Raw genomic sequence first — 23,668 nt, 5'->3', positions numbered from 1 at the left:
ATCCTGAGTACACATGCCTTTGATAAAATAGAACTATAAGAAATGTTAAGGGAAAATACACTGTACTTTATATCACTCATTAATATTTAACAATTTCTCTGAAATAAATTATCCTATTTTTATGACCAATCCTTCCCTATTAACAGAATTTTTCCCAATTTTAAAAAAATAAATTGATGACTTAAAGAAACTTTTAAATGTAACACAATATTAAGCAAATTTTTTATTAGCACCTACATGTTATATATGAAAATCATGGCTGATTATGTTTATATATAATCCAAATATTAACAATACTTACTCCAAGAAAGATGTTTTTGGAAGAATCAAATCCTGCTGCAAAAATCCGTGCTGTATATGGTGCACTCCTATCACAGACAATCCTACAGGCAAATCTAGATATAGTACTTTGTGTGATCTGGGTTTCATCATTGTTTTGACTGCCAGAAATTGTGTCAGTTACCACAAAGTCTATTGGGCTCTCTGTTGATCTTCCCACCTTAAAGAAATGAAATATATCTTATGTTTCATTTATTTTTCTTCAAATTCTTGTCCTGATTACTATGTTCAAGCCAAATAAATAAAACATTACTATTCAATGCATTTCTCAGATTCTCAAGTTACCTTTAACAATGATAAACTCGACTTCAAGATTATATACATATATATATGTATGTATATATATATATATATATATATATATATATATATATATATATATGGCAAAACATTAGTTGATCTCGCTAATTTTAACCAAATGCAATATAGTGCTAAGCTAGCAAATTTTTAATATTAACATTGATTTTTAAGTAGCATGGTGCAATGGGAAGAGCACTGGACTTGGAACAGGAAGAACCTGGCTGAAATAGCCGAAACTCTGCTATTTATAATCTAAGTAACACTGGACAAGTTTATTTAGATTCTGTGGGACTCAATTTCCTCACTTGAAAAATTAAAGAGCTGGTCATCCTTTCCAACTTCTATCTCTCTTTTTTGAAAGTTAGATGCCAATTTATGTTAGAAATCTCAAAGAAAAATATAAATTGGAAATTTTTTTTCAAAGGGGAACCAATTCTTAAAATATTTGACTGTTCTAGACTACATACCCTATGAACAATATTTATTTGATTCTTTACTCTCAAATCAATCTTAGGAAGAGAAGGAAGGAAACAACACACTGTTAATTAACCAATCAAATCAATCAACAAGATTTTATGAAAAGCTCACTACATGATAGGAACTGTGCTAAGAAGTTCTGGGGGATACAAAATATGATAAATGAAGCAATTTCTACTTAAAAGGAACTTTGATGGCACCACTTTATTACATGATATTCTGCCTGATATACAATATTGAGCTGGTCTCCTTCCAAATTTCCTGTTGTAGCTATCTTAATATAAGAAAGGAAAGCTGATGCATTAGAAATTACCATTATCACCTGGCTAGAATTTCAGAGAACTCTCTACATGCCTACAGAGATGGTCTATTTTAGCATAGAAGCAAACAAATAGCAGCTAGATTAATGCTCTGCTATTTTAAGACCAATCTAATGTCTCAGGTTCATTGTTTTGTTTTTACTTTTAATTTATGGAATAAAATAAGCATTTCTATAACATTGTACAATTAAAAAAAGAGGACAGTAGTACATGAAACTACAAATGTATACACAATTTGCCATTCCTTCTAAATATACAACAAATTATTATGTGGATTTCCTCCCCCACCACCCCAAATGGCTACCATTAAACACAAATGATTATATATATGTAAAATTATTCTTCACATACTGCTATTTATCATTTCTTTCTCTGGATGCAGATAGTGTCTTTCTTCATATGTCCTTTACAGTTAATTTGGACATTTATAATAGACAAAATAAGTTACTCACTTGAAGTTGTTTTTAAAACAATAATCTTTCACTGTATTATATAATGTTCTCTGCTCATTTCACTATTATTTCATGCAAGTCTTTCCATGTTTTTCTAAAAATCAATGAGCTCACTGTTTCTTGTAGCATAATAATATGCCATCACAACCATAAACAATAACTTGTTTAGCCATCTCCAACTGATGGACATTCCGACAATTTCCAGTTCTTTGTTTTCACAAAAAGAAATACTACAAACATTGTAAAACACACAGGTTCTTTTCCTTTTCTCCCTAATCATCCTTGGGAATACACTACGTAGTGATATTGCTAGGTCATAGGACATAAGGTAGTTTAATAAGTCTTTGGGAATAATTTCAGATTGGTCTCCAATTCACAATTCCACCAATAATGAATAAGTGCCCCAATTTTTCTGCATCCTCTCCTAACATGTGACTTTCTCCTTCTATCATTTTAGCCCATCTGGTATTTAATGAATCACCTAGAACTTCTAATCTGGAACATGTATTTGTTATGAATAGACCAAACAATCAGAATCAAGTAGCTCTTGCCCAACTAGTGTACATAGTTAAGTTTATAAAATTTGTTATTCTGTTTTCATCTATATTCATTCTACTCAGAAAAGTCACTCCTTCTACTTTATATTTGAGAAACCTCACCCTGTACTGTTTTGCTAGGATAAAATTCCTTTTTTGATCATCTACCTATGGATCAGAATGGAAAATCTGGGCATCACTTAAGAGCTTGCCCTTTCTTTCAACTATCAAATCTTTACCACATTACTATTTTAAAACAAAGTCATAAGGTGGCTACATAAGGAAGCCATGATAAGAATGATGCTCCTATAATTGGAAACCAGAGTTCTAACATGTTAACATTAGGAGGGATGCTTCTATAAAAAAGAAGAGCACAAATAGAGCTTATGTTTTATAAGACCTCACAGAAAACTATTCAACTGTGTCAAAGGGAATAGAGGGCTTACCTGAGAGATAGGACAACTTGAATTCAAATCCTATCTCTGCTACACAGTGGCTTTGGGACCACAGCCAAGTAACTTAACTCTTCAACAACCCAGGACATTTTCAAAAGTTTGAAGTGGCAGGGCAGCTATAAGAGCACTTTTAACCTATAAGATTTCTCACATTGATAAAATCACAAATTTGAATATTCTTCATACTCCCCTCCTCAAAAAAAAAAAATAATTATTCAAATATTTGAAAACAGACAAAAAATTTAGTTTAAAAAGTGGTAGTTAAAGCATATTTAAAAAAAAATATGCATCAACTTCCAGTCCTACCCAATCTATTTAAGGGCTCTAACTTCTCTGCTTCATATATGCCAATGGACATTTCAATATGCGGGGATTTATAGATTCAGAAAGGCATCTGACAAATTTTTCTAGATTCCTTTAATTTATATTGAGTCTCTTCCCCATACACTTCATATTTCTAATATTACAAGGATTCCAATCCTTTTTTATTCTCCCCTAGAAGACTTCACCACTCAGTCTGAACAAACAATTAATATTGAATATTTGACTATAATCATTTTCATTTCTCTATTCCATAATACAGTGTTTAAATCCAGGTATATATGTAGTATCTCCTAGGCACCTTCTCCTGAATCTGAGGTATCTACCCTCAGATTCAGGAGAAGGTGCCTAGGAGATACTGGGTAGAGCACTATTGCTATTGCTCTTTTTACTTTTGTTCTGGATTTTTAAAAGGCTCATTAAGTTTGTAAATTATGTAAACTGGGCACTGATTAAAACAGATAGCTCCAAGCAATGAGAATTCCTACCTATTAACTGGGAAATATATGAAATGAAGTAATGATGATCTTTTTTATCATGAACTCAATCAGAAAGCATAAATATTTAATATTTTTAAAAGAATGAGAGGTATGAGAAATTGTGAACATTTGGTATGTACACTTTTTTAAATGTTGACATGTGTTTTCATTATGTATGTATCTCAACCTTTCTCAACACACACATACACTTTAACAAAACTGTTCTACCTATTTGTATTCTAGTCTTCACCCTTCTGTTTTCTTCTGTGCATTAAGAAAAAGTATGTTCTTTTGGGGAGATAAGATTTTAATCATTATTGCCCCTCTCATCTTAAGTAGATTTCCTCCCTAGTAAAGAATACATATAAATACAGCAAATAATTTAAAGTGATCTTGCTTGGCAGTTACTTAACTATAGAGACAGCAACATCAGGGAGTTGATACATCACTTAACGCTGAAGCTCCTATTTGAGGTAAGTGATAAATATAACATTCTCAAAACTGTTGTCTCTCAGAATGGATCTTCAACAATGCATTCTCAGCCAAAACATAATTTTGAAGAATTTGCAAATCTTAATGATATACCTAATTTGGTAAAAAATGTATCAAATGCATTTCATTCTATGTGATTCGATACATGACAATACCATAATTTAAAACTATTGAATAATATTTAAATAGTTTTTTTGCATCCTGGTAAGGATGCTATTGTGCTTGTGTTTGTCCAAACAGACCACTCTATTCCAGCTACAGTCAGGCAAGAACTCTTAGGTCTTGGCAGATATCCCTATTCCTCTTATTAACAGCTGACAAAAACCGCTCAAACTATCTACAAATCAGTTGATACTAAAGTTCTTTAAACATCTTTCTTGGCTGTATTCAGAAAACTCTTGCTCCACTTATGCCATCTGCTCCAGATATCCAGATTTATTATGGGGAGAAGTTTCTTCAGGATAGGGTCTGTCCTATGTTCTTGGCACACAGCTTTAATGTTGCTATTATTTGTTCTTCATTTCCAAAAATGACCATGACATCAGAGAGATGATTCCCTGACATGCAAGTGAACTGGATTTAAGTGAGGGAGAGCAGGGCAAAGTCATCTGCTTCACTTTTCTCTCCAGAGCCATCTGGGTCCAGTGGCCAGGATGACTAGAGATGGCCCCGAATGCAGAGGGAGACCTTGGCCTTTTTAAGCTAAGGTCTTAAACAGGCCTCAGTTTGACTGAGACTCTCAGTGATTAAGACTAGTTAAGAAATAAACATTTGCTAAATAAAGGGATATAATTAATCATTATTACCATTTCATGACAAATATGTACAAGAAGATCAAACAGAAGCTAACATAATATGGGGTATCTCCTAAAGAAATCTCAGTTAAATAATAAAATATCTAATTGATTCTATGCACCAGGAAGAAAACAGTGCTTGATTTCTATTCAGAGGACATGGCTCCCAGTCTGACTCTGACACTGCCGACACTCTGACTTCAGCTATGGGAGCCTCTGTGGTTTCAAGTAAAAATAAGCAGGTTGGCTCCAATTATACTGGTGTGAAATTATATTATTATATCTGCCTTAGGTGGCAATATGTACTTTGAATGTAAAGCTATTGACTCAAATGACAAGCACTTACTTCTTTAGCACCCTAAACTGACTAACCTTAAACTCAGAATGACACAATTGAAGTTAGAAATGGAAATTTTAATTACATAATTACTTAACATTTATTCCATAACTGTTTTTACCTGCCATTAACAATGTTTATTATTGCAAGGCAGAATGAGCTAGTAAAAACTACTAATTTTAATATTATTAGAAAATAATTTCTTAAAACAAAAGTGATAATTGACAGAAAACAAATTAAGGAAGATAAAATATGGCATGTTTTGAGCTGGAAAGATTAGAAATAAAGGCATTTTTATAAAGGACTTTTGTAAGAGCCCTTTAAATGGGCGCCACAGTGCATCAGGAGATTGAGTGGTCCGGAAGTAATTTCTATGGATATTAGGACTGCCTTGTAGGTGGGATCTTGTCCATTTTGAGATAGCTTCGTAATGGGTGACTCTCTCGCTGATTGGCTGTGTGTGTGCGACCTCACAGGCCCTATGTAAGCCCACTGCAGGCAGCAGGAGCTCTCTTTAACCTGGCGTTCTACACCCTGGCTCCCTAGCCTGGGTGGCCAAGCCAAGATGGGTAGCCAAAAGAGGTAAGGGTTTTGGTAATGAACACGTGGGTCTTCTGACCAGGTGTTCACTCGGGAACCAACAAGTCAGGGCATCAGTCAGGGCATTGTGTGAGTAGGTATAATAAAGGCTTTTAAGATTACACGTGGCTGTTCTTGAGCGTACTACTGGTTATTAAGCTATAGATTCAAGAGATTGTGGCCAGAAACCTTTGAAGGCCTCAGAGGAGGCGAGCCGGGTAGAGTTCACACTGCTAAGCACAGTGGTCAAAGGTACTCTGGTGGGTCTAGGACAGACTAGTAATTGTAACTGCCAAGAGAGCACGTTACAGACTTTGAAAAGGTAAACTTACAAGTCAGATTCGAGGATGATCTTATTTATAAATCACTGTGGAATTTTGTGGGTTAGTATTAGGGGATAACCAAAATTCCATCAAATCCTTCAGCATAACAAAGAGAACAAAGAAGAGAATAATTTTCGACTACACCAGATAACAAAATATAGACCACCTTATGTCAGAGATGATAAATGAGGCATTTAATGAGTATTTCTACATGAATATTATAGAGATAAAAATTTATTAAAGGAAAATATTACCATTATGACAGCCTAAATAATTTTATTTAACCTGCTATGTATGATTTTTCATATTAACTTAATAGTTCTTTTTAAAGGGATATGCTGAGAATGATCACATATTGTTGTCCCCTTTGTTGTAAAAGAATTTATCTATATATTTAGAAAGATAACTTAAAATTTTATAATTGTATGCCAAGCCAATATCTAAAAACATCCAAAAGAAAAATGAGATCATTTTGAAGTTGTGAAAAGACAATGATAATTATAAATAAAGTTATTTAATCAATCATTTAATTTTCTTGTTTTTCTTTTCTTGTTTTGATTGAAAGGGACATTTTAAAAAGTTTATACTGTATAAGGAATATTAAAGTAAATTCTCTGTGACGAGCTTGTTTTCCAATTCTTACTGTCAGTTACTGGAGTTAAGTGCTTTGTTGCCATAAAAAAGTATCTAGGACAGCCAAATCAAAGCAGTTATTCTACCCCCAAAAAATATAAATCTTAAATTTTAGAAAGTAGGGTTAGATCTTTTAGTCATGTTTTTTGTCTTTTGTTAGAGACAGGGACAGGTGTTATCTCTATTACCTGATATATGATGGGGTCTGAAGATAGGGTCTATAAAAGAAACAGGACGAGAGCAGATAGCTAATTTTCCAATTTTATCTTGTCATGCCATTATAGAATGGCTTTATTTTTGTTTTGAGATGAATCTATATTCAAAATGAAGGACAAAAAGACCCAAATATTTTGATAACATGAATTATTTTTTGGATTATCTATAACTACTTATACCTTATACATGAGATTGACTTCAACTTGAAATTCAGATTCCACATCAAAAGGGAGAAGTGCTGAGAAAACAAACAGGTATTTAATATGCTCAAAAACATAAAATGTCCATTTTCAAAAATAAAGTTACCTGGAACATATCAGTATCATCATCATGTGTATATTCCACCACTACTGTTTGATTTCTTGACAAAGTATAAGAGATACTGTGTTGACCTTTACAACTGATCACCTAATTGAAAACAAAATTAAAAAAATTAATTTCAATTTCAATATGTTTACATTATAAAAGCATTAAATAATGCTTACATTAATCAACACATATTTGTTGCCATGCCTAATATGTAATGTGCTGTGTCATACAGAGAATTAGAAAACACTAAGCTCTGAATGAAAAGGAATTCAGAAGTGGATTTATATGAACTAATGGGGAGTGAATCAAGAGAAAAATTTACACAAAAAGATCCCAGAACTCTGGTGAATCTAGTGTTCATGTGTGACTCAGGAAGACTGACGCTAAAGTAGAGTTTAGCAGAAGTTCTTCAAATGTTGTCCATGGACCAACTTGTCAAGGAGTCTGCTAGGACTCTTCCCTTTTCCAACTGTGTATCTGTATGTGATAGGTTTCTTTATATACGCGAACTAAAACAACATATCCCAAATGTAGAAACATGAGAATTCATTATCTATTAAGCCAGACATTAAAAAGATTTATAAAATATGTGTACACAAAGTTTTTATTATTGGTAAATTGTTATTTTATTACTGATAAATATCACCTCTTTTTAAAAAGCTCTTAGGGTTCTCAATTTTTAAGAATAGAAAGGACTCCTGAAATCAAAAGGTTTACCAAGAGTTTACTGGAATAAGGCACACATTGTCATGCACAGTCAGTATATTGACTTTTCTGTCTAACAAGGCAAATAGATCTTCCATATGGAAGATTTTATCATCTACTGAGAATTCTTCATCTATTACACTCTGTAATGAATGTCCTTTGTGAGAGAAGCAGATACCTTTCATGAATACCTCTTCCTGTTTACTACCTTATGTGATATTTATAATCAGAGGGTTAAAAAAAAGCTATTTTTGTTGGTACATCTTAGAAGAAATCTCGTATAATTTTAACAAATGAATGGTGAATACTTTGGTGAGAAATAGTCTAAGATGGCATTTTGTTCTATAAAAAATTAAACGTCTTAAGTTATCAACAAACTAGTGGCATCTTATATTTTCTTCAACTTTTGACCAACTGTAAGACTGCCAAAAATTCTTATTCCCTTCTCATACCCTTCATCACAGATGCCCTTGATATATGTGCAAATCATCTTCATAAATATTTTGTAGAGAAGGAAAAGCAAGCATATGGGATGGTGGCTATTGCCTGAGACACAGTCTGGTGCTATGGGAAAAGCTTTTTTTTTTTTTTTTTTTTTTTTTTTTTTTTTTTTTTTTTTTTGCTTAAGTAATTGGGATTAAGTGACTTGCCCAGGGTCACCCAACTAGGAGATGTTAAGTGTCTGAGGCTAGATTTGAACTCAGGCTCTAATGACTTCAGGGCTGGTACTTTATCCATTGTGCCACCGAGCTGCCCCAAAAAACATTTCTTTTGGAGTCCTAAGCCCTGAATTCAAATTGTAGCTCTGCTCTGTACTTGCTACCTCTGTGATACTGGGGAGCTCACTTTGCCTCTTAGCATATTTAATCTGGTTCACCTGTTCTTCTTATTTCCTTTGTTTTCTAATTTCCTCTCTTTTCTTCCTTCTTATCTTTTGATACTAATAAATACAATAGTTTATTATAGTAACTAGCAGATTTTAGACTGTTTTAGGATCTGTTTAGATTTTTGAGATTAATTTTATAGCTACAACCAAAAAAATACTCAAAAAATGATTTGGACAGATCAATAGGACAACTATGAATGGATACATTAAGGGATATTTATATGCTCTATTAGACAACAAAAAACTATATGTTTTGACTATCAATAAATTTGTTTATAAATGTATGAGTAAAAACTAGATACAGTAAAAACTTTTTTTTTTGCCCCAAAAGTTTTAGTGCATTTGTAAGCAGCTTTGATAATTGGGGCACTCTGTATAACTTTAGGCCTCTAATCCAGTGGTATCATAGAGTGAAGATTGGATTTCAAGTCAAAAGATCTGTCTAAGCTGGTTACTTTGGATAATTATTTAAATCTCTTGGCACCTTACTTCTTCATTGATAAAATGAGGGAGAGGTTAGACTAGATTTTCTTTTAGTTATCTTCTATCTCTAATCACCTGGAAAACTCAAATTTTTAATTTATTTACTATTAACATAAAAATGTTAAATTTTTTCAACAAAAAACAAACTTTCAGCAAGGTCTACATGAGAAAATTAAAATGTAGTATATGTAGTCCACTCATTTTTACATCTAAGAAAAGATAAGAGCTCTAAAGATTTCAAATACTACAGAATTAGCAGTAACTATCCTTTCTCCATTATATAATTTAGCTTTATAATCTTACATTAAAACTATAGCTATCTAGAAAAGCATAGGGTTGATTGAATCAAAAGATCAAAGTCTTAAACCTTCATGGAACTTACTTTCTCCTGGAAAATATAATCATAAACAGACAAGTAAATACAGGATAATCTGAAAAAAGAACACTAACTACTAAGAAGGGAAAAGAAAGGTTTCAAGTAGGAGACAGCCACTTAAGTAAAACTGTGTTTTGAGCCATACTAGACTTAGGTTCAGGACTGTAATTAAGTGAGAGTACTTATAGACCACCTTAGGAGCAAAGTTTATTAACATTAAGAGGGAAAGATTATTCAGGAAGGAGACAGAACTGATTCAGCTGGCCAGAGTTTCCTTACCTAGCATTTGCCATAGTAAGAACCCTAAGACACATTTCTTTTTAAACTTCAGAAAACAAAAAAGCAGTATCAGTGGCTTAAGTTTTTGACTCTTGGGCCAATTAAGTTTTGTTTGTGGATTTTTTGCAAGGCAATTAGAACTTTGTGACTTTCCCAGGCTCCTCTTGACTTCAGACCCAGTGCTCTTTCCACAGTGCCATTTAGCTACTCCCCCACTAATTAAATTTTGAGGGTAGTTTCAATACATTTTAAGGAAAAAACAAACTAATAGATGCTGCTCCTATGACACAAATGTTAAGCATTTTAAGGAGAGAAGATGAATAAGAGGCAAATTGCTCTTTGGAAACAGTATATAAAAAGCCATGTATATGGAGTTGGAATGTCAAGTTTAGGAAATGACAGAACTGTGCATAACCTTTGATACAGCAGTACTACTACTGGGCTTATATCCCAAAAGAAATACTAAAGAAGGGAAAGGGACCTGTATGTGCCAAAATGTTTGTGGCGGCTCTTTTTGTAGTGGCTAGAAACTGGAAAACAGATGCCCATCAATTGGAGAATGGTTGGGTAAATTATGGTATATGAATGTTATGGAATATTATTGTTCTGTAAGAAATGACCAGCAGGAGGAATACAGAGAGGCTTGGACAAACTTACATGAACTGATGCCGAGTGAAATGAGAAGAACCAGGAGATCATTACACACTTCAACAATAATATTGTACGAAGATGTGTTCTAATTGAAGTGGATATTTTCAACATAGAGAAGATCTAATTCAGTTCCAGTTGATCAATGATGGACAGAAACAGCTACACCCAGAGAAGGAACACTGGGAAAGGAGTGTAAAATGTTTGCACTATTGTCTTTCTACCGAGGTTACTTATACCTTCGGAATCCAATTCTTACCATGCAACAAGAAATTTGGTTTTACACATATATATTGTATCTAGGATATACTGTAACACATTTATTATGTATGGGATTGCCTGTCTTCGAGGGGAGGGAGTAAAGGGAGGGAGAAGAAAATTTGGAAAAGTGAATACAAGGGATAATGTTGTAAAAAAAAAAAAAAATTACCCATGCATATGTACTATCAGAAAAAAAATTATAATAAGATTAATTAAAAAAAAAATGACAGGGAGGCCATTTGAGAACACAAGAGGAGTAGTAAAATAGGCATCTGAAAAGATAAAGTGGAGCCAGACTGTGAAGAAATTTAAACTCCAATTTGAGAGTTCTGCATTTTGTTACAAACCCTGTAAGAGGGAGTCATGAAACTTATTGGGCAATAGAGTATAAAATAGTCTTATGAGTTTTCTTTTCTTTTTTTTTTTTTTAACTGTCCCAGTTTTTAATTTATTTTTTAAAACAGTATTTTACTTTTCCAATTACATGTCAAGATTCAACATTCTTTTTTTGTAAAACTTTGTTCTGATTTTTTTCTCCCTCCCTCCCTTTCTTCCTTCCTTCCCTCTCCAAGACAGCAAGCAACATATTAGATGTTATACAAATATAACCCTTTTAAACATATTTCTATATTGTCATGTTATGAAAGAAAAATCAGAACAAAAGAGAAAAGTCATGGGAAAAAAAGCAAACAAACAAAAAAAGGTGAAAATGCTATGTTTCAATCTACATTTAGTCTTAGTTCTCTCTCTGGTTGCAGATAGCACTTCCCAACCCAAGTGTATTGGAATTGTTTTGGATAACTACATTGCCAAGAAGAGTTGAGCGAGTCTATAATAGTTGATCATCACATAATCTTGTTACTATGTATAAATAACACTTTCTCGATTCTGATCAGTTCACTCAGTATCAGTTCACAGAAGTGTTTCCAGGCTTTTCTGAAATTCTGTTGTTGTTTTTTTAATAGAACAATAATATTCCATCACTTTCATATACCACAACTTATTCAATCATTCCTCAACTTCCAGTTCCTTGCCTGTATAAAAAGGGCTGCTTTTTGCACATGTAGGTCCTTTTTTTTCTTTTATGATCTCTTTGGGATACAGACCCACGAGACACTGCTTTGTGGTTTTTGTGCATAGTTCTAAATTGTTCTCCTAAATGCCTGGATCAGGTCACAACTCCACTAAAAATGCATTAGTATCCCAATTTTGCCACACACCTTCCAACATTTATCATTATTTTTTCTTATCATCTTAGCCAATCTGATAAATGTGGCATAGTACCTCAGAGCTGCTTTAATTTGCATTTCTCTAATCAATAGTGGTTTAGAGTATTCTTCTTATGACTATAAATGGCTTTAATTTCTTCATCTGAATATTGTTTATAAACTTTGCCTATCAATAGGGGAATGACTTGTCTTCTAAGAAATCTGACTCAGTTCTCTATAGATTTTAGAAATGAGATCATTATCAGCCACATTAACTATAAAAATTGTTTCCTAGCTTTCTGCTTCTCTTCTAATCTAGGCTGCATTGATATTGTTTATGCAAAATCTTTTTAATTTGATGTAATAAAAATTTCCATTTTGTATTCCATAATGACCTCTAGTTCTTCTTTGTCATAAATTCCTCCCTTCTCCAAAGATCTGATAAGTAAACCATTTTTGCTCTCCTAATTTGTTTCTAGAATCACCCTTTATGTCTAAATCATGAACCCATTCTAACCTTAAAATGGTGATCTATGACAATTTCCTACCATATTATTTTCCAGTTTTACCAGCAATTTTTGTCAAAAAATGAGTTTTTATCACAGCAGCTACAGTCTGAGTTTAATCCAGCAGTAGATTATTATAGTCACTGACTATTTTGTCTAGCCTAGTCCACTGATCCATTATTCTGTTTCTTAGCCAGTACCACAAAAAGTTTGCTGACTACTAGTTATTATAGTTTTAGGTCTGCTACAGTCTTCCTTTGCATTTTTTTTTCCATTAATTTCTCTGATATTCTTGACCTTTTGTTCTTCCAGTTATTTTGTTATTATTTTTTCTAATTCTATAAAATAATTTTTGGCAGTTTGGCATAACACTAAAATAGATTAATTTAAGTAGAATTGTCACTTTTATTATATTAATTTGGCCTACCTATGAGCAATTGATATTTTCCCAATTATTTGGATGTGATTTTATTTATGCAAAAAGTATTTTGAAATTATTTTCAAAAAGTTCCTCAGTTTTTCTAGGTCCTTAATCTCACCTCTAGGAAGATTTACTTGATGATTTCTTGAAAGATGTTGTCCAGACTCTTTTTTTTTGGATCCTGGCTTTCATGTAGTCCTGTAATTCTTAAATTATTTCTCTTAGCTCTATTTTCCAGTTGCTGTTTTTTTTTTTAATTTCTTTTCCCTGTTTTCCTTCTATTTCTATTTCTCTTATTTGATTTTTAAAATTAGGGCCTTCCAAGAGAACCATTTGAGCTTGAGACCAATTCATATTACCCTTTTAGGATTCAAATGAAGGCATTTTGCCATTGCTATCCTCCTCTGAGTTTCTGTTTTGATTTTTCCTGCTGCCACAGTAGCTTTCTATACCAGAATTTTTTGTTATTGTGTTCATTGTTTAAAGCTGAATTCTGCTGTTAAAGCACAGGGGACACTGTCCCAAGCTTCTTTTGCAGAGGGACAGGAGTTTTTCCCTGGCTTTCTGCACTGGGGCCAGAGGTGTTGCTGGCTTTCCCACTACACTGGGTTGGCCTGTTGGCACCAAGATTTGGGAGGCTTTGCAATTTGCTTTATTCACTGGGGCTCCAGGTCTCACTGCTGGCCTGCTAAGCCACTGAATCACTGAGACAAGACTGAGGGGCTTCTACCGATGACCTGTCCTTTGGCCAATCCGTGCTTTTACCTATGTGAGACAGAAATTTCCTGAAGTTCTTCGATATTGTTAGAATTCCTTCTATGTTGTTATTTTTAATGTGAAAAATTGTTTCACTCTGAATTGTATGGATTCCGTCACTCCACAATCCATTTAGAAGCTAGATTTAATGTTGTTTCCAAGAGAAATTGGGGAGACCTCAGAAAACTTCCTGCTTTCTCTCTGCCATTTTGACTCTACCTAGTCTTATTTATTAATCTTCAAAGGAAGGTAGCAAGAAAGGAAAAATAAAACCACCATGTTTATTCAATAAGGCTAAACTATTTATATCTCTATACAAGAAGATGACACTTGTAACACTTGAGAATTGTACCTCTGTTAGGACAATTAAAAAGGATATATACAGACTAAGGATGTGGGAAAAAATGGATTATGCTGAAAGAAGAGGAAAGGTAAGACAGAATTGGCTAAATTATTTCACATGAAAAGACACAAAAGACCTATCTGAATAGAGGAAAAGATTGTGGGAGGGGTGTTGGTTGTGCCTTATTCTCATTAGATTTGTCTCAAAGAGGGAAAAACATATACATTTTTTTGGGAACAGAAACTTATCCTATAGGGAAGTAAGAAAAAGAGAAAGAAAAAGAGGGGGGAGACTTACATGAACTGATACTGAGTAAAATGAGCAGGACCAGGAGATCGTTGTATACTTTAACAACAATACTATATGATGATCAATTCTGATGGATGTGGCCCTCGTCAACAATGGGATGAACCAAATCAGTTCCAATAGAGCAGTAATGAACTGAACCAGTTACACCCAACAAAAGAACTCTGGGAGATGACTATGAACCACTACAAAGAATTCCCAATCCCTCTATTTTTGTCTACCTGCATTTTAGATTTCCTTCACAGGCTAATTATACACTATTTCAAAGTCTGATTCTTTTTGTACAGCAAAACTACTGTTTGGACATGTATACATATATTGTATTTAATTTATACTTTAACATATTTAACATGTATTGGTCAACCTGACATCTGGGGGGGAGGGGAGGAAGGAGAGGAAGGAAGAGAAAAAATAGAATAAAGGGTTTGGCAATTGTCAATATTGTAAAATTACCCATACATATATCTGATAAATAAAAACTATTTTAAAAAATAATAAAAGAAAAAAGAAAAATGGGGGGGGTGGATAGAAGGAAAGGCAGATGAGGGAGGCATTGGTCAGAAGCAAGATATTGGTAAGGAAGGAAAGGATGAAAGAAGAGAGAAAAATATAATCAGGGAGAAAAATAGGATGAAGGGAAAAACATAACTGTTAATGTAAATTGATGAACTCTCCCATAAAATGGAAGTGTATAGTAAGGCAGATTAAAAATCAGAATCCTACAACAACATGTTGTTTAAAAGACAAACATTTAAAGCAAAGAGACACACACACAGAGTAAAGGTAAAAAGCTGAAAAAAGAATATATTATGGTTTAGCTGAAGTTAAAAAAAAAGCAGAGATATTAATCTTAATATCAGGCAAAGCAAAAATAAAAACTAATTAAAAGACAGGAGGGAGGAAACTATACAAGATACTACTGACAGTGAAGTTATAGTAATACTATATGCACCAAGTGAAAGAGCATCCAAATTCTTAAAGAAATTAAATAAGTTGTAGGAAGAAAAAGTCTGTAAAACTATACTAGGATCTCAACCACCCCCCTTAGAACTAGAAAAACCCAACCACAAAATAAACAAGAAGTTAGAGAGATGAATAGAATTTTAGAAAAGTTAGGCATGATAGACTTCTGAAGAAAAGTGAATGGGGACTAGAGAGCAATATACATTTTTCTCAATGATACATGGCACCTACACAAAAACGGACCATGTATTAGGGCATTAAAAACCTCACAAACCAATGAAGAAAGAAAATCATATAAAATGCATCATTTTTCAAAGAAACACACCCAAAAATTCATTGAAAACAAAATAATCTAATCCTAACCACAAATCATAGAAACAATCAATAATTTTATCAAAAAGAACAACAGGAATAAGACAACATAACAAATTTTATGAGATGCAGCCAAAACAGTATTTTGGGGAAATTTTATATTTCTAAATGCTTTCGTGAAAAAAAAAAAACAGAATAAGAGAAAATCAATGAATTGGGCATGCCAACTAAAAAGTGAGAGCAAATTTAAAATCCCCAGCTAAATGCCAAATTAGAAGTCCTGAAAATCAAAGATAAGATTAATAAAATTGAAAGTAATGATATAAACTGTGTCCCTCTTGATCTTTGGAGGGGGGGGGGACCTGGGTTAGAGAAATCCTAAAATCTCAATCACTCCTGGTCTCTGGGAGGGGATACTGTTCATTGGGGAAACTCCCATAGAGATGGCTACCTACAATTCAATTGGAGATCTTGGCCTGGGGCATTATTACCACCCTTTATTGAATTTAAAAGTAGTCCCTCAAACTTATTTGGAGATTGCTCTCTAGCTTCAGGCCACAAAAACCCAATATAATCAAAGGTCAAACCCCAAACCTTTGCTAATACTTAATCAGGAAAGTCCACTGAGAAAGTTATTTCTCAGTGTAAAACCATCTTTGCTAATGAAGTTATTTTTCAGTGACTACACTGAAACCCATTTTTGACACAAGCCTCCCCTATCAGAATTGCAAATTATTTTGCAAAAACCCTGTTGGCCAAGGGATCTCTCAATTTCTCTTTTTTTCACACTTCAACAGTAAGAAAACTATTGAATTAATAAACTATAAGATCATCTTATGGGGGAAAAAAACAAATAAAACTTTGGTTAATTTGACACAATCAGAAAACCAAATTAACAGTATCAAAAATGTAAAAGATAAATTCACTATGAATAAAGAGGAAATTAAAATAATAAGAGTTGTTATTAGAAGTATTAGCTTAATCCATAAAAAAAGAAAGAAAGAAATTGAAGGAATTAAAGTAGGCAATGAGGAAACAAAACTATCACTCTTTTCATATGACACGATGGTATACTTAGAGAACACTAGAGAAGGGAAGAAAAGAAGGAGGAAAAAATCTGAAATTTAAGATCTGAATAAATGTAAATGTGGGGGCAACTAGATGGTGCAGTGGATAGAGCACCAGCCCTTAAGTCCTGAGGACCTGAGTTCAAATCTGGCCTCAGACACTTAATACTTCCTAGCTATATGACCCTGGGCAAGTCACTTAACCTCAATTGTCTTAGGAGGAAAAAAAAAAGTAAATGTGGAAAACTATATTTATATGTAATTAGGAAAAAAACACCATTAAGTGGGGGAAAAATGTTTTAAAAAGAGATTGTGGGAAAAAAGAAAAAAAATTCTTCAAATCACTAACAATAGAACTACAAATTAAAACAATTCTGAAGCACCACCTGACAATCAGCAAAATGGCAAAGATGACAGAGGTTAAAAATACTATTTTATAGTGACTGATCAAAGACATGCAAACTGTTATGGTGTTGGTAGAGCTGTAAATTTGTCTAGTCACTACAAAAGCAATAAGTATGTATTTTTAAAAAACCTTATCATTTGTGTTTGAGATACTACTACTATATATATAACCCATCAAGATTAAAAATGGGGGAGGAATGAGGTGAAAGGCTCTATTTACATCAAAATATTCATTGTAGCACAATTTTTGAGGCAGCAAAGACCTTGAATTAATAGTTACAATTTTTATTTTTTAGTTTTCAGTTTTATATTTCTCTCTCTCTATCCTTTTCCCCACTCATTAAGAAAGCAAGAAATATCGGGGGGGAGGGAATAGAGGGAGAGGGGGATAATTTGGAAAAATGAATACAAGGGATAATATTATAAAAAATATATATATAATAAAAAAAAAAGAAAGCAAGAAATATAATACTCATTATACTTATGAAGTTGTACAAACCATATTTCCTCATTAGCCAGATAGCAAGAAAAAAAAGCAAAAAATAAAACTAAGTAAATATGCTTCACTATTCACTAGTTCTCTCTTTGGTAGTAGAGAACATTTCTCATGAGTCCTTTGGAACTGCCTTGATCATTGTCTTGATCAGAGTAGCTAAGTCTTTCACAGTTGATTATCATTACATTACAGTTTCTATGTATAGTTCTGATCATTTCACTTTGCATCAGTTTATGTTTTCTAAGGTTTTTCTGCTGATCCTTTTTTATAGCACAATGGTATTTCATAACAATCATATATCCTAACAAGTTCAGCCATTCCCCAATTGATGAACAACCCTGTGCCACCATAGAAAGAGTGGTGGTATATGCTTTTGTCCATATAGATCCTTTTTCTTCTTCCTTAATCTATCTGGGATACAGAACTAATAGTGATATTGCTGGGTTAAAGGATATACCTATATGGGTATAGTTTGAAATTGCTCTCCAGAATGGCTAAACCAGAACTACCAATAGAGCATTAGTATACCTCTCCTCCCCCCCCCCCACATTCTCTACAGAATTTGTCAGGTTTCTTTTCTATCATTTTTATGAAGGTGCCATGTACAAAAAGGATTACTACTTTCTATTCTTGTTCAGTTTCCTCTAGGGCTCTACTATATCCAAATTTCCTAGAATTCTACTGATCTCTTTAACTTCCTCCTTATACATTTTGTGGTTAAGATTTATCTAGGTATGAAAAATGTAAATTGAGATCCGCTACTATAATTTTACTATTTCTTCCTGCAAAGCATTTAACATTCCCTTTAAGAATTCAATGCTATGCCATTAATGACATGCTAAACCTAAAGACCCCAGATTCTGGAATAAGAACTTACTATTTGACAAAAATTGCTGGGAAAATTAGAAAATAGTGTGACAGAAACTAGATTTTTACTCACATGTAACATCTCTACTCCACCACTTGGATCTGTGGAGAAAGAAGGAATTTATGGACAAAGAAGATTTAGAGTACATTATGAAATGCAAATAGATGATTTTGATTATATTAAGTTAAAAAGTTTTTTTTTTTTTACAAACCTTTTTAATAGGCAAGATTAGAAGGGAAGCAGTAAACTAGAAAAAAAATATTTACATTGAAGGATTCTGATAAAGGCCTCATTTTTAAAGTATATAGAGAATTGACTCAAATTTATAAGAATACAAGCCATTGTCTAATTGTTAACTGGTCAAAGGATATGAATAGACAATTTTCAAATGAAAAAATTAAAACCATTTCTAGTCATATAAAAATATGCTCTAAATCATTATTGATAAGAGAAATGCAAATTTAGGCAAGTCTGTGATACTATTTCACACCTCTCAAATTGGTTAAGATGATAGGAAAAAATAATGATAAATGTTGGAGGAAATGTGGGAAACTGGGACATTAATATATTGTTGATGGAATTGTGAACTGATCCAACCATTCTGGAGAGCGATTTAGAACTATACCCAAAGGATTATCAAATTGTGTATACCTATTTGATTCAGCAGTGGTTCTACTAGGCCTGTATCCCAAAGAGATCATAAAAAGGGGAAAAGAACCCACATATGCAAAAATGTGTGTAGCAGTCCTTGTTGTAGTGACAAGGACCTGGAAACTGAGTGGATGCCCATCAATTGGAGAATGGTTATGGAATATTATTGTTCTACAAGGTACAATCAGCAGGATGATTTCAGAAAGGCCTGGAGAGATTTACATGAACTGATATTAAGCAAAGTGAACAGAACCAAGAGAACACTGTACACACTACAAGATTATGTGAGGATCAATTCTGATGCATGTGGCTCTTTTCAACAATAAGATGGTTCAAGCCACTTCCAGTAGACTTGTGATGGAGAAAGTCATCTACTTCCAGAAAGAGGACTGAGGGGACAGAATATGGATCACAAAATATTATTTTCAGCTTTTTTGTTATTTGCTTGGGGTTTTTTTTGTTTTGTTTTGTTTTCTTTCTCTTTTTTTCTCCTATTTAATCGATTTTTCTTGTGCTGTATGATAATTATGGAAATAAGTAAAGAACTATATATGTTTAACATATACTAGATTACATGCTAGCTAGGGAAAGAGATAGAGTGGAAAGCTAGGGAGAAAATATTTGGAATTCAAGGTTTTGCAAGAGTGAATGTTGAAAACTATCTTTGCATATATTTTAAAAATAAAAAGATATTATTAAATTATTTTCTTCAGTGAGTTTTTCTATATCTTTTTAATAATTAGTTTATTCTGATTTTTAAGGAATCATTTTTTCATACATCTTTCCTAAGATAGATGTTAATTCTTTTTCATAATTTTCTTGTACTCATTTGCTTTCACCACCCACCCTACGAAGTCTTTCTTCTAGTGCTCTTATTTGTTTTTGTTTAATTTTTGCTCTCTTTTAAAAGCTCTTCCTTTAGTTTTTCTAGGAATTCTTGTTAAATTTGTGTTCAATTTGCTTTTTTTTTTTTTTTTTTTTGATTCTTTGAAGATTTTTCAAGTAATTATTTCTGAGTTTGTACCTTATGGTTTCTAGTCACCATATGGGCAGATTACGTTTAAAAATGATTATTATTTGTTTGCTCATTTTTCCAGGCTACTTCTTGACTTTGGATTAACTGCTTAACTGGGGGGGAAGGAGATGGGATGGTTGTGTCAAACTTAGGCTTTTGTGTCCTGCTGTTTCTATAATTGGGTGTAGAAGCCTTTAAGGTTTTGATACTTCCAAGGTGATGTAATCTAGAAAGAAGTGTGGTAGGTGCTCTCTCCTGGACTCTGGTCCTTACTCATGAAGGGCTCTTGTTCCCTTGTGACTACAAGTGCTTTTCCCTTCTTTAGAACTACTCAGAACTGGGAATAAGCAATGGATTGCCAAATGATAACTGGTTGCATGCACAAGAATCCCCTTAATTTCTTTGTGACAGGTGTTTAATACATTTACTATCTCTTGTGCCAAGTTATTTCTGTTGCTGCTATGTCCACTTCTACTGCTGCCACCAATATTTCCAAGGCCCACAGCTGACGACCATGCTTAGTCCTCTCCCAGTGTCCACAGACTTTTCTTTCTGTCTTCCCAAGCTGTTTTGACGTACTGTTTAAAATTATTTGGGGGCAGCTAGCTGGCATAGTGGATAAAGCACAAGCCCTAATTTCCGGAGGACCTGAGTTCAAATTTGAGCTCAGATACTTAATTATTTCCTAGCTGCGTGACCCTGGACAAGTCACTTAAACCCAATTGCTTCAGCAAAAAATAAATTTAAAAAAATTATTTGGAGGGGAATGTTGGGAGAGCTTAGAAAAAATTATTTCCATCCTTTACCATCTTGGCTCCATCTCTGTTATTCATTGATTGAGACTCAATGACCATGATTTATGCTGTGGTAACTTTGGTGCCATTATGTGGGGAATTACTAAGCAAATCATAGTACATATACAGAATATTATTTAAGGAATGAAGCATTTTTAAATTATTATGTACAAAGCAATGGGCTAAACAAAGAGATAGAAAGGGGGGGGGGAAGTTCCTATTCTCAAGAAGCTTACATTTTAATGGGAAAGAAAAAAGTACAGAAGCTTTCATCAGTAAATCAGATGGAAAAATCCCATGATCCTTAGGGCTTAAGTGGCAATGTAGATTTTAACACTGCTTTTATAACATTATTTTCTAGCAATGAAATCTAAGTTTCTAATGCTGACCCGTTCACCAGTGCCAAGGACTTTGGTAACAAGAACTTTCTTTTCTGGGTCTTTCATAATTGCAGTAGCATTCATCTGGCTGTGCACCTCCACTAGGGTCCCAGGTTGAGGGCTGAGGATACTGGGCTACAAACATTATTATTTTAAAATTATCTCTCCTACATCTATTTTCCAGGTCAATTGTTTTTCCAAAGGGATACTTCACATTGTTTTCTATTTTTTCATGCTTTGGATTTTGTTTTATTGTATTTTTGTATTTTATTGATTTCTCATAAAGTTATTAGCTTCCATTTGCTCAATTCTAACTTTTAAAGAATTATTTTTCTCAGTGAGCTTTTGTAGCTCCTTTCCCATTTGGCCAATTTGCTTTTTAAGGCATTCTCCCTTATTAGCTTTTTTTATTTTTTTTTGTGTACCACTTTCAATTCTTCTTCCATCTTCTTCTATCTCTATTACTTGATTTTCAAAATCCCTTCTGATCTCTTCCACGGCCTGAGACCAATTCTAATTTTTCTAGGAAGCTTTGGCTATAAGAGCTTTGCCTTTGTTATCATTTTTTGAGTGTGTTTTGATTTTCTTTGTCATCATAATAACTTACTATGATCAGAATCTTTTCCCTGTGGTTTGTTCATTTTCCCAGCCTATTAGTTGGTTTTTAATTCTTTGTTAAAATAGGGCTCTATTTCCAGGGGGAAGGATTCAATGCTCCAAGCTTAAGAAGATTCCCTTCTAGGAATCTGTACTGTGAGCCAGAACAGCAACCTGGGTCTACGTATGGGCAAAGCATCAGAATCCTGCCTCAGTACCAGCAAAGATGCCTCTACAATCTCTCTCTGACCAGCTGTTTGGCTCCACTACCCATGGGCTGAGATCTCTAGAACATGGTCTGTTAGGTTCTTACTAAGTACTACGTTGGTACTTGACAATTCTCTAGTTCCGGTCATGACTGGGAGTTTTACTTGTGAATTTCTGGGGAAGAGCTTGCATGCTTAGGAGGAGCAAGTTCATTGGTTGAAGTAATTTTTCCCAGAAGCCCTTGCATTATCCCACGCCCATTCTCTGGGAGGATAAAAGAGGGAAGTCACTACTCTGGACAAGAGTTAACATCAACTGTCTGGAAACAAAGCTTCTCTATAGGAAGAAGAATCTGTCCAAGAGATTTGAGTTGACACAGCAGATCTCCTCCCAGAGAGCAATCGGCAGCTTCTGGAGACAACAGCACATTACAATGGTCAAGGTCACTGTCACTGCCATGGTCACTTTCGCTGCTGTAGTCAACTGGTGCTATTAAAGAGCTGCTGCTACTGCTGCTTATTCAATGGCTCTCAAAGCTCAGCCCTAGTTTGCTGGAGTTCCTCTGACACCAAACCTTTCCTGCGGAGCTGTCCTTGGAGTCTGGAGATCATTTCCAGTGTCACAGATTCAATCCTGCTGCTGACATGGCCTACACTGTAATTGTGCTCTAGATACACCTTGATGTAACATATATCTTCTGCCAACTTTCCAAGCCACCTTCAGCAGGAAAATTACTCCACTCTTGTCTTTTTGTGGATTCTGATGCTCTCTTCCAGACATGACTGAAAGGTATTTAGAGGGGCTTGGGAGAAGAGCTTGGGCAAGTCCCTGCCTTCACTGCACCATCTTGGGTCTGCCTCCTCTAAAGGACTTATAAAAAATGCTCTCCATCTTCAGAGAAAGAAATGATGGAGCCTATATGCAGATCAAAATATACTATTATTTACTTTCTTTATTTTGTGAATGCATATATTTGGCCTGTGTTTTCTTTCAGAACATAACATGGAAATATATTTTGCATGACCAGGTGTATAATATATCAAAAGACTTACTGTCTCAAGGAAGGTGACTAGAAGTGAGGAAGGAGAGAATGTAGAACTCAAAATTTAAAAATAATTTTTTTTTTCTGTAAAATGTTTTTACATATAATTTGAGGGGAAGAGTTTAAATACAAAAAAAACAAATTATTAAATCATGGCCTTACAAATAACCTATTGCAAGGATAGAATTAAGTCTATGTTTAGCCAATTGTTTCTATATTTCTTTTTAGATAGCATCTTCTTTCCCCTTCTTTTGAAACTCAGTGAAATAAACAGGAAATAGGGTTAAAAGACTTAAAATTTGTGAAATGTGGTGTTGAATAGCTTACCTAC

The 23,668-nt window shown here is 33.8% G+C and overlaps 1 protein-coding gene across 2 annotated transcripts in view; it reads right to left on the bottom strand.

Annotated features, from left to right (window-relative positions):
- The window catches only part of PELI2 (pellino E3 ubiquitin protein ligase family member 2), a 114,942-nt gene that overhangs the window by 12,306 nt on the left and 78,968 nt on the right, over nt 1–23,668 (bottom strand). Inside the window, exons 3-4 of one of the 2 annotated variants that reach the window (XM_074290207.1) lie at nt 7,360–7,461; nt 302–499 (exon numbers count right to left, since the gene is read on the bottom strand). In XM_074290207.1, coding sequence (XP_074146308.1) covers nt 302–499; nt 7,360–7,461 — 300 coding nt within the window. The remainder of the gene's footprint in view (nt 1–301; nt 500–7,359; nt 7,462–23,668) is intronic. The other variant, XM_074290209.1, reaches the window with a different exon arrangement.

This window comes from Sminthopsis crassicaudata, chromosome 2 (assembly GCF_048593235.1).
Source record: "Sminthopsis crassicaudata isolate SCR6 chromosome 2, ASM4859323v1, whole genome shotgun sequence".
NCBI classification, from domain to species: domain Eukaryota; kingdom Metazoa; phylum Chordata; class Mammalia; order Dasyuromorphia; family Dasyuridae; genus Sminthopsis; species Sminthopsis crassicaudata.
The sequence above is the reverse complement of the archived record's forward strand: the minus strand, read 5'-3'. Positions and strand labels throughout refer to the sequence as shown.